This window comes from Fusarium musae, chromosome 3 (genome assembly GCF_019915245.1).
Source record: "Fusarium musae strain F31 chromosome 3, whole genome shotgun sequence".
NCBI classification, from domain to species: Eukaryota; Fungi; Ascomycota; class Sordariomycetes; order Hypocreales; family Nectriaceae; genus Fusarium; species Fusarium musae.
In genome coordinates this window covers 1,268,488-1,279,446 of record NC_058389.1, presented here as the reverse complement: position 1 = coordinate 1,279,446, position 10,959 = coordinate 1,268,488, and the positions used below count along the sequence as shown (strand labels likewise).

The 10,959-nt window shown below is 47.8% G+C and overlaps 4 protein-coding genes across 4 annotated transcripts; 1 reads left to right on the top strand and 3 right to left on the bottom strand.

Moving 5' to 3' along the window:
- Nucleotides 1-938: 938 nt before the first annotated feature.
- J7337_003864 (uncharacterized protein) lies at nt 939-1,414 on the bottom strand (the record flags this gene model as incomplete). Its single annotated transcript, XM_044821573.1, has 3 exons — nt 939-1,070; nt 1,125-1,348; nt 1,402-1,414. 3 exons carry the CDS (start codon nt 1,412-1,414, stop codon nt 939-941), a joined length of 369 nt encoding a protein of 122 aa, XP_044682906.1.
- A 353-nt stretch (nt 1,415-1,767) lies between these two features.
- On the bottom strand, nt 1,768-3,094 carry GPI18 (ER membrane glycoprotein subunit of the GPI transamidase complex-like protein; the record flags this gene model as incomplete). Its single annotated transcript, XM_044821572.1, has 2 exons — nt 1,768-2,164; nt 2,211-3,094. The coding sequence occupies 2 exons, from the start codon at nt 3,092-3,094 to the stop codon at nt 1,768-1,770; spliced, it is 1,281 nt and encodes a 426-aa protein (XP_044682905.1).
- Nucleotides 3,095-4,466: 1,372 nt separating this feature from the next.
- LGD1_2 (L-galactonate dehydratase) lies at nt 4,467-5,872 on the bottom strand (the record flags this gene model as incomplete). Its single annotated transcript, XM_044821571.1, has 2 exons — nt 4,467-5,663; nt 5,717-5,872. 2 exons carry the CDS (start codon nt 5,870-5,872, stop codon nt 4,467-4,469), a joined length of 1,353 nt encoding a protein of 450 aa, XP_044682904.1.
- Nucleotides 5,873-8,780: 2,908 nt separating this feature from the next.
- J7337_003861 (uncharacterized protein) lies at nt 8,781-10,076 on the top strand (the record flags this gene model as incomplete). The annotated part of the gene is made up of 1 exon (XM_044821570.1): nt 8,781-10,076. The coding sequence occupies one exon, from the start codon at nt 8,781-8,783 to the stop codon at nt 10,074-10,076; it is 1,296 nt and encodes a 431-aa protein (XP_044682903.1).
- Between the last annotated feature and the right edge of the window lie 883 nt (nt 10,077-10,959).

The following is a 10,959-nucleotide window of genomic DNA, read 5'->3' as shown; positions in this document are numbered from 1 at the left end:
CGGATCTAGGCCATCCCCGGAGCGGCGACCTCAAACGACGAAAGACGCAACACGACTTAAATGACCTATTTTATGAACGATTTTGGAATCACCAAGATCAGAGTCGCATGCTTGGAACCAGGTGCTTGTGTTGAAGTTGTCCTACATGCCAAAGTGCGAGCGCAAAGCAATGGGGCTTGACATCTTAAGCGCACTAAGGGCTTGGTTTCATTTTTGGGTAGACCGCAAATGGGTGAATTAAGATACAAGCACGGTGCATTGTCTTCGGGGTGTTTACAGGCGTTGTCGTTATTGGTTTCATGTACATGGTAACAGGCTCTATAGCGATCAGAACAGCTTCTCTATATAAACAATAATATAAGCGTTTCATGAAATTACCTATTGACCCAATACCACGGGCCGGCCACCTTAGCATTGAACATGTGTTAGTCTCATGGCGACAATTCAATAGACAAGGTTTTTTTCTTTTTCAAAATTTTTTATATTATAGTTGTCAGTGGCCTTGCTGATAATTTTGAATTACTCTTGTTCTTTTTGAGTATAGCTATGGCTATTTATTTCGACGGAATAACTGCCAGAGTTTGATAACTGTTGGAGGCGTCCTCGGATGTTGAACCGAAGAGTTTGAATCAGGGGACGAAATGATCATTGCGTAGCCCAAGTGTCTCGGCCGGAAAAGATGAGAACAAGATTTGGGCCGCACTCTGTCATGGATTCTATATCAAAAAACTGTTTTTACGCTTCTGCCTAAAGCAATGAATTGAGACATACACTTGAAACAAAGATATATTTCTTCGTATGAAGAAGACGCGGGCTTCGTATCCCACTGTCCCCAAGTGACCCCTCCGCCCAGTCCTTATCACAACTTGATAATTGATGACATATCAAATACAGGTATTGCCATGTTGCCATCGCCTCCGAGGGTGATGCAATAGCCTTTATCCAGAGAAAGACCGGAATACTCTACTCGCTTGGTTTTGAGCAATAGCCTGTAGGTCACACAGACGGGCTTTCAAGCTCTGAAAAATAGCCTTGACAGCAGAACCGAAGCCTGCTGTTGATTCAGGGGGCTGCTTACTTGTTAGAAAACAGTGTTGTGGATGTGAGTCTGAAGGAAAACCTACAGGGGGAATGGTCTTGGTTGTGTCCTTGTCCTGTTCTTGTTCCTTAATCTCCTTGGCCATAACCGACGTTTCAATACAGCTTCCAGTTCCGTTGTCAGGAGGTGCATAAGGAGGCTGGGATGGGGGAGGTGGAAGACCGGAATTCAGGGGAGGGGGAGTCGGAGGGGGAGAGAGCAGCCCAAAAGCAATAGTGCAAGTGGAGGAAGATCCGTTGGATCGATGCCCTGGTCACTTGTCAGGCCTTAAGTGTCTTCGAATAAGATCATTGTCAACTTACCTCTCGTTGACATATTGGAAGTTGGTTGGGGGAAGCCCAGAGAAACTTTGATGGAGTGAGTAGGTATGTGAGAGTGCAACTAGAGTGATGAATATGAGAAGTGATGGATTTTGAAAGGATGGAAGAAAAAAGACAAATAAGATGGGATAACATGTCTTTATATATAGAGAGAAATAAAAATCTAATATTCACCATATGCCTCTCATTAACATGGGAAAATCAAAGTGTGACGATAGAAAGCTTTCATACTCCCAACTCTATTTGTATTTAACTATCATGTCGAATCCATTGAGTAGCCCAACCGCCGAATCAGGCTCTAGGGAAAATCAGCTCAATTCAAAAGCAGAAAGTATATACAGCACTGCTTCACGCAGGTGGCAAAAAGGATGCAAAGAGACCGCCTTGGATCATGGCGTACATGCTGATAAACACAACTATACCATAACCCAAACTCTGCCTTTGCCTATCCATGAGACATGAAGCGACCCACCAGTACCACATGGGGTACGCGGATGAGATACGACTTATGATTTGAACATGATAGTTTGTGATGGCCAAGATGGCCAGGAGAGTTTGCACAGCAGCTAGAGTTCTCACAAGCAGCCTGCACTGTTCATCTGTGCCAGAAATCATGGCCCGAAGGCCTCGCGAAGGTTCTCGCATAACCTCTGTTCCTGACTTGATGAGGATCGTGAGCATGGGAGCTGCAAGGAGGAAGAGAGGGATCTGGTTGGGTGTCCAGTATCTAAGGAAGCCAACGTTCCTGTTTTTGTCAGTCATCACTAATTAACTTGTCTGTGGGCACATACCAGTATTCTTCTTGGACGAAGGTGTAAATGCTTGGGAGAGGGCGTGTACACCAAGGACGTTGTTCTTCATTATCTTGGACATTGCAATACCTCATCCAGGCCAGAACCTGAGGCGCAAGAAAACCAACTGCAACCAAGAGCCCGCCAATAACAGGTGCAACTAGCCTCAGAATTTTGGAGAAAGTGAAGCCACCAAGAAGTGCTGTGAGGTCTTTGATGGCCTCCACCGCGAAGAGAACACCGCCAAAGAGTCCATTGCTTCGAAACACACAGGAAACCCCATATAGCAACCCTGCTCCAATGACGAAAATGTTGCGCTTCAGTGAGTCAGGGCCGGCTTTCAGACCCAAAGCAAAAACAAGGTTGGCCACAAAGGACAGGCATGCAAATGTGCTCTCTGCATACGGTGCTGAAAGGAAGAGGCCGCCAGGTGAAAGAATATGCACGGCAGCAGCCAAATATGCAAGTTTCCGATCATTGCATAGCACAATAGTGAGCTGGTACAGCGCCAGAACAGCAATGAGATGAGAAACGTGTGAGATGGCAATCGCAATAATGGCATCCCAGCCCTCAAGTCCAAGTAACCAATTAATGCCACGTACAACAGCTGGCAGTCCAATGCCAAACGCCCACTCCTGCTCGTACACTTTGCCATTCACGGCATCATGCATAAAATACAGCGCGTCCCATCTCGTTAGGCGAGTAGCAAGAGCAGGAACAGGTGTTGTTGGGCCATAGACGACGTTGAAGAAGAGAGATGTTGAAGTATCGTAGTCTGGACCTACAGACGCACCGAGAGCGATGGCCAGGAGAAGACCCTTCCAAGCAGTGAAGGCGGCTGTTAAAGAAGATATTGGGTTTGTTTCGTGGTTAAGGAACCCCATTTTGAGTAGAGGGTTGAATGACCGTGTGAAGTTGGTGATGTGAGGTTGAGCTGAAGGGGTGCGTTACGTGGGGTAGAATATAGTGACACGTTCGCTAATAAACCCTGTAGAAGTGTAAGATCAACACAGCACAACGAATGGTCTAGGTATATGAGAAGACCAGACACCCATTTTGGATTGAGAAATTCAAATATCTTAAATACAGTGTTGAAACATGGAAATGAGAAATATCGTTGCCTGGTGGTGTTCAGTCCATCTCATTCACTAGCAAGTATTGTCACTTCTCATAGGTCACCACCACATATTCCTCAATCATCACCAACCTCACTTATACAATACACATTTGCACCCTCAGTTAATGTCAACATGAACAAAACGTCGGCAGAACATGCCACAAGAAGCTCGTCTCGCATCAAACCAGGAGAGTTTCCACCACTAGTAACCATTTCTCCTCTTATTTCACCTCACAAACTCACAATCATCATCCTTCATGGCCGTGGCTTCAATGCACAGAAGTTCCACTCACCACTTCTCACATCACCTTGTCCCGATCCCTCGATGTCATTTCTTCAATCGCTTCCGCATGCTCGCTTTGTGTTCCCAACCGCGCCTCTAGCGCGGGCGACCAAGTATCGCCGTTCACTTATTCACCAATGGTATGAAGGAACTGGTGACTGGGAGCCCGAGGCGCGTGGGAACATGCGACCAAGCATTGAGTATATCCACAAGTTATTAAAAAATGAGATAGAAAGGTTAAAAGGGGACGCAGGAAAAGTAGTGTTGATTGGTTTCAGTCAAGGCGGTGCAATGGCGTTGATGAGTTGGTTGCTTTGGGAGGGTCAGAGTCTGGGCGCTGTGGTTATGATGAGTGGCTTCATGCCCTTGGCGGAGACTTTAATGGCAGACGATTTAGGCGATGGCGTTTCAGAAGACGGATTGTTCGAAAGGGGTCGTGAAGAGGAGGCAAAAACTCCACTGCAAAGGGCAATCGATGAGCTTCGTGAAGAGGCAGAGCTTGATCGTGCACCACCAATGTCATCTTTCCCTTTCCTGAAGACACCTGTATTCGTGGGGCATGGTAGAAAGGACGAGAATGTTGACTATTGTCACGGACTAAGTGCTGCTAAATGCTTGGAGCACATGGGAGTAGAAGTCGAGTTTAAGACTTACCTAGTCTTGAACCATTGGTACTGTCCTGAAGAACTCGGACATGTAACACAATTCATAAATCAACAACTAGACTTATAATCAATTAACATCATAAAGAGGCCTGATAGGTTTGATTACTCATAAATTCATGATATTCCGCTTATCGAAGGCATTTTAGATAGATAACACCAGACCCTTTTATCCAACACTTTTCAACCACTCATTAAATCTTCTCACCATCGAGAATAACCTTGGCCTCATCTGAAGTCCACCAACTCACACCCTTCTCGCCAGGGTAGCTAAATCGATCCATGCTCTCAGGCTTCATCTCAACACTGTATCCAGGCTCCACAGGGGTGGTATAGTAACCGTCCTTGATAACAGAGGGGTGGAAGAAGTGCTCGTGGAGGTGGTCCACATACTCAAGAACAGACAGCTTTCCAGAGACAACGACGTAGTCGATGGTGCTCAGGTGCTGGGTGTACTCGGGAAGACCAACACCGCCGGAGTGAGGAACAATAGGCACACCAAACTTCTTGGCCATGAGGAGGACGGCAAGGACCTCGTTAACACCACCCATACGGCAGGCATCGATCTGACACACATCGATGGCGCCAGTCTGTAGGAGTTGCTTGAAGATGACACGGTTCTGGCACATCTCACCAGTAGCGACACCAATGCCGTAAGGCTTAAGGGCATCACGAACAGCCTTGTGACCGAGGACATCATCGGGGGATGTAGGCTCCTCGATGAACCAAGGCTTGAAGTCGGCGAGCTGCTTCATGTACTCGATGGCCTCAGGAACAGACCAGACCTGGTTGGCATCTGTCATGAGAACATTGCCCCTGTCGTAACCAATGACCTCGCGAGCAATGCCTAGACGCTTGCGGTCGCGCTCAATGTCACCACCGACCTTGACCTTGAAGTGTCTGTACCCAGCATTGAGGGTTTCCTGAAGCAGGCTCTTCATTTTATCCTCCCCGTATCCAAGCCAGCCAGCACTCGTTGTGTAAGCAGGCACAGCGCGGTTGTTGAGAGCTTCTTCGAGTCGCTTAGCCTTGGTAGACTCCTGCTCCTTAAGCATAGCGACGGCCTCCTCGGGAGTGATGGCATCGGTGATGTAACGGAAGTCAATGCAGCTGACGAACTCCTCAGGGCTCATGTCAGCGACGATGCGCCAGACGGGTTTGTTGAGGGTCTTGGCCCAGAGATCCCAGACAGCGTTGACGACGGCACCGAGAGCGAGGTGGATAACACCCTTCTCGGGGCCGATCCATCGGAGCTGACTGTCGTTGACAAGATGTCGCCATGTCTGACCCCAGTTTGCGACGAGAGAGGAGAGTGTCCTGCCCTTGAGACGCTCGGCGACGTGGTTGATGGCAGCGCAGACGATGTCGTTTCCACGGCCAATAGTGAAGGTCTATACAAAGTCAGCTGCGATCGAGACGGCCTCTGAAGGCATTGAGTACTGACCATTCCGTGACCGGTGTATTCAGAGTCTGTCTCGAGGATGCAGTAGGCGGAGGAGTAGTTGCCAGCAGCGTTCATGGCATCGGAGCCAGTTCCGTCGAGAGAAGTAGGAAAGCGAACATCGCGAGTCTTCCAGCCTGTAACTGTGATTTCACCCATGATTGCGGCGGTTTATTCGTATATTTATTCGAAGTTGTAAGTAATTGTCGAGTATGAGAGAGCTCAGTGAAGCATGAGTGACACTCTTGAGGTGGGGTGAGCTCCGAACGCGGGGAGAGGGGGAGGTTTCAGTGAATGGTGAGGAGTTATGATGAGAGGATCACAGCGAGAAAAAGAAAGAAGAAATACAGAATCGTCAAGATTATAATGAATCAATTGAGGCTAAATAGAGATTGAAGCTGGGAACGTCATGCTTTATAGCTTCTCCCTTTTGCTGGTCCCTTTTTTTCTCCTCCTCCCACAGACTCTCTCATGAGACCTCACCATTGTCACGATGTGGGGTAAGACAAGAGTCGAGATGCCATGACGACCAATTCCCCAGCGTCTGATTGATGGAATAACGGGATCCGCTCACTGGAAACCCCCATGAAAGTGAATTTGTATATCATGAGAAGCCATCCGCCGGCATGTTCTTGCCGATAAATATGCTTGGGTTTGGAGAGAGGAGAGTTGGTGATTTGGGGGTGGGTTTGGGTTTGGGTTTGGGTTTGGGTTTGGGGGGGGGGGCCAATTGTTAAGAGGATATCATGAAAGACTTGATCTACAGTGAGGTTCTGGTGTTGTAGGAAGTACTCATGATTCAGCACCTAAGAGCAGTAAACCCCCGCGACCCGCCGCCCCCGCGCAGCAATTAACCTGGGCTGCTATGAACTATAGTATGAATGGTCTCGGTCTTCCCCCCCGCAGCCAGAATGTCCATTATAAAGAGCACGTAGCTATGGGTATCCAATGCGCTCCATCTCTTCCAGTGGAAAAGGCTGGCTTGAGAGGAAAATAAACCTCGTGACTGAAGTTTTTGCTGATGAAAGTTTTAGTGCCGTCGCCAAAAAGAAATCCATTTAAATTATTATCCGATGTTGAGTTTGGCCCCACGATGTGTCCCCGCGATCCGATCCGAGTACCCCTCACTAACATGGGATCCAACGCGCAGAGAGAAAGTCTGTTAGCAAGTCAGTCGAACTAAAGTATTCATTGATTAAATTCCTCAATCACGTTGAAAATACCCGACGGATAATGAAGCTTCTTTGAAATTGTAACTATGGTCTTTTGAGATTTCAGAAATCCCTCTTATGTATATCATGCCATGTCTTGACCGTTTCTTCGATGTGCACGAGAACCATTCTTCCACTTCACTTCCCCAACCACCTGAGTAAATTAACTGCATACAGTATCCGTCACCGTCCTTGAACAATATACGCACTGTGATTGTTTGACTTTGCACGCTGAAGAAGCCTCGTCTCGTTTATCCCGTCGTTAAAGACGAAGGTTCTTCGTAAAAGGAACCACCGACGGCCTTATTCTACTCCCTAACGCTCAGTGTCTTGTTGATCAATGACGATTAGGATATTCAAGACCGAAGAGAAATATTTGCGTTTACAACAAATTATTGTCAAACCGAAAAAGTGTGCGAAGAGAGGCAGCCAGCCGGCTTCTACCACAGCCAGCACAGCACCCTCATGCATATATCTAACTCGCGTACATGAACTGAACTTTTACTTTACTCACAATGGCATTGCCACAACCGATGATCCGGATGGCTTCAGAACAACAGCCCATCGACAAGAGACACGTCTTATTTTACCCCTCTCAATAAGTAAATGGGCCCAGACCTCTCAGTAAGGGTCTTTGATAGATAGATACATACAATACGATATGTATGTAGAGGCACACATGACATGACATCAGCTCGAGCTAGATTCAATCACACACGACGCGGCAGGGCCATACGGATAACAACCGTTTTGGCACTAGGAAGTAACCTAGTGCGAAGCCTGAGCCTGTGAGGGTGTTGCGGCAGCTGTAAGGCGTTTCTACAGCGCACTCGAGAATGTCTGTCTAGTCGGGTCGGGTGACAGGGCCAGACATGGAAGGGGAAGGGCCTGATTATCAGTTGCTGCAGCGTGTGGGCTTCACCGCTGCAGAGGCGGGTTGGTGGTGGTGGTGGGTGGTCCGAGGTTGTTCTCGTCAGATTCTGGAAGAGTCAAGAGTCAGAGTCGAGGGTGAGTGAATCTTGTTTTGGTGCAGACGACCACAATGATCAAGGCGAAGTAAGTACCGCGGATCAGTTTCCTTTAAGAGAATACAGTACACCCTCGTCTCGGTTACCAGCTGTATGTACTCTACAGTAGCTGTATCTTGCCGGGTCGTCCAATGCCTGTAGTCCAGCCCTGTCAAACTCGTCAAGCCTGTTGGAGTCTGTGTTCTGTTACTGTTGATGCCAGAAAAGTTGCAGGTTGCAGGTTGCAGAATCCCAGTTTTTGATCATCCCTGCCTATCCCCAACCCTTTTTTCTTCCCTTTCTTCCCCCCTTCGACCCATGACGTGGAGTATCTCATCCACCTCGTAGTCCTCTTGATTGGACTTCCACTCTAACCTGCAGCTTGGAAGCCACTTTTGGCCAGGGAAGCGGTAAGGCCTTGACTGTGTCTGTCTCGGCTTTACTACGTACATAATTACGACTGACTGACTTGACTTGGCTGACTTGACTTGACTTTACTTATGTACCTTACCTTACCCTGACTGAACTCTCTCTCTCTCCCTCTGCGCAGCTTGCACGATTCGCATTTGCTTTTTCCTACACATACATACATAACTTCGTCATATAACATACCTCACATATCTCTCCCATGTTTGTCTTCCATGGCTGCGAAATCTCCAGAATTCACCAACCAACGTGACCTATATCAACCAAGATACGCTTAACACCCACACGAGTTTCAATTCACCTCAAATTCTCACCCCAAGCGCCCTTGACGACGATCCACGCTTGCCACTCACCTTGCATTCTAACTAAATGCTACATCCTGAAACCGCGGCTCTCAACACCAATTTATGTTCACCGCCCGCCATGGACAATACTCTCACAAGAAGTCACAGTTTGAAGCCTCCCAGGCGCAAACTCCAAAAACCTGACCCGAAACTCAAAAGCCTCAACAAAGCTAAGCGCGGTTCTACCGACTCGACCATGTCTAGCCTCAGCCCTCAGAGCACTATGTCTTCACCGTCGCAACGGCAAATTCAGAACGGCGCTCCCGATTTGAGCGATTCAAAATGGGATCATTATCTTCGGCCAAAGACCGTCTTTGTGCCCTCATTTTCAGAGCCCGAGGACCATCTTCAGCCAGAGATCAATTCACCATATGAACCTCCTCAGCAACACCAACAGCACCATCAGTACCAACATGAGCCTGAACCCGAGCCGCCGAGGGCGTTCTTCAGTCCCCCCCCACGAAGACAGTCTTCTCAGCGCCAAATCCCGGAATTCCACCATTTGACCCTCCAGGATCACCATGCGCGACCATCATTGGACAGCTCTTCTCTCCCTTCGACCGCATCAACTACCTCGACATCATCTATTATGCGACGCCAGGCCAAAACACCCGTCTTTCGAATCGGACAACTAGAACAGCATGCACTTGCGCGCAAGGCGAAGGATGTGCCGGAGAAGACATCGAGTGCTGAATTGATCGCTGATCAATATAATGCTGTTCTCGAGTCGAGAGATGGTCCCCCAGCGCTGGACTCACAATTACCATCACGGGCATCGACATATTCATTCGACGATACCCCTCTTCAAATATCCCCCCACGGAGTCAAGCGACAGAGTTTACGGTCCTCAAATACGTATTCATCCATGACGGCTATACCCCGTCAGCTGAGGCCCAGACTCAGGTCAGCAGCGACTCATGATACGAATGTGGCTGCGGTTGAAGGAGACACTATTTACTTCAAGCCATATTCATTCTCACCACCGCCATCTCCCGATCAGACCCCCGGAACACCACGAGGTTCTTGGACAGATGAATTCCGACCACCTTCATCATCGGGGCACTCATTCCAGGAAAATATCAGCCTTCAAATAGCGCTCGATCTCCTCACAAGCGAACTTTCATCGGTTGTGTCAGGCCGACCACAGCGAAACGGACAAGATACCGCAGCACTGCAGGTCTGGGTTATGATCGAGGCATACGAGAGACTACGTGATCAACTAACACGACAACAATCATCAAACGCGGAGGCACAAAAAGTGGTAACCATGTTCGACTGCTGGTTGGCCTCCCTTTACTCGATCCATTCCTCCCTCACAGAGAGCACATTGCCCAGTCCCACAGAATATGCAGGGCTAGAAGAAGATTTGGATTAGACTTGAGACAGACATGATGTACACGAGGACATGTGTACGCAAATAACGAAACATTATGGTTACTGGCGTTATGGGCGCGGCCAGGGGGAATAGCCTGGCATTGGATAGGATAAGATAGGACATGACAGGACCAGGCAAAAGCGGCTGGAGCTGCAGATGGGATAGGATAGGATTGGTTGGGAGATACCTGGAGGAACTTGTTTTTTAGTTACTGCACTTTGAATTTACCCTGATCAATTGAGTTTTGGTGCGTATCATTGCATGTGAGTGAGTTATGATTGAAGACCATCATTAGCACTGCCACGTTGTAAAGTGTAGATCATTAAGCTAAGAACAGGAACCAGGAGCCGAGGGTTTGAAAATAGATTTCATGACGGTCTTGACGTTTGGGTTGCATCAACTTGATTGTGGCGAGTTGACGATGCTGAATTGAGAATCGCATTGTTGAAAAGAGTCAATGATCTTCCAGGTGTACGCGGACACATTTATAGGTATCGATACCACCATACCTTGACGATAGTGGTAACTATCAATAGCTTCGAATATAGTACAAGGCGGTTCTATTCAGAATTGGTTTAGCTACCTATACTTTGCTTGTGCTGAGTTAGGTAAACTTTATCAACGGCGGCTGTATGATTGGATTGAATGACGTAGATGCATTTTGCACTGCAAAAGAGAAAGGTTTCAGCATCCTCTTCACCTTAGAGACATTGATGGGATTAATCAGCAATAAGTCTGTAGAGACTTAATATACCAAGATACAAAATATAGACAATAGAAGACGTAGGGTCCATAGGAGAATAATGTAATGTCTGCTACCTATCTTCGTTGGTGTAAGAGTGATGACCCACCTAACCTAGCTCAAGTCAACTTACGCGATGCG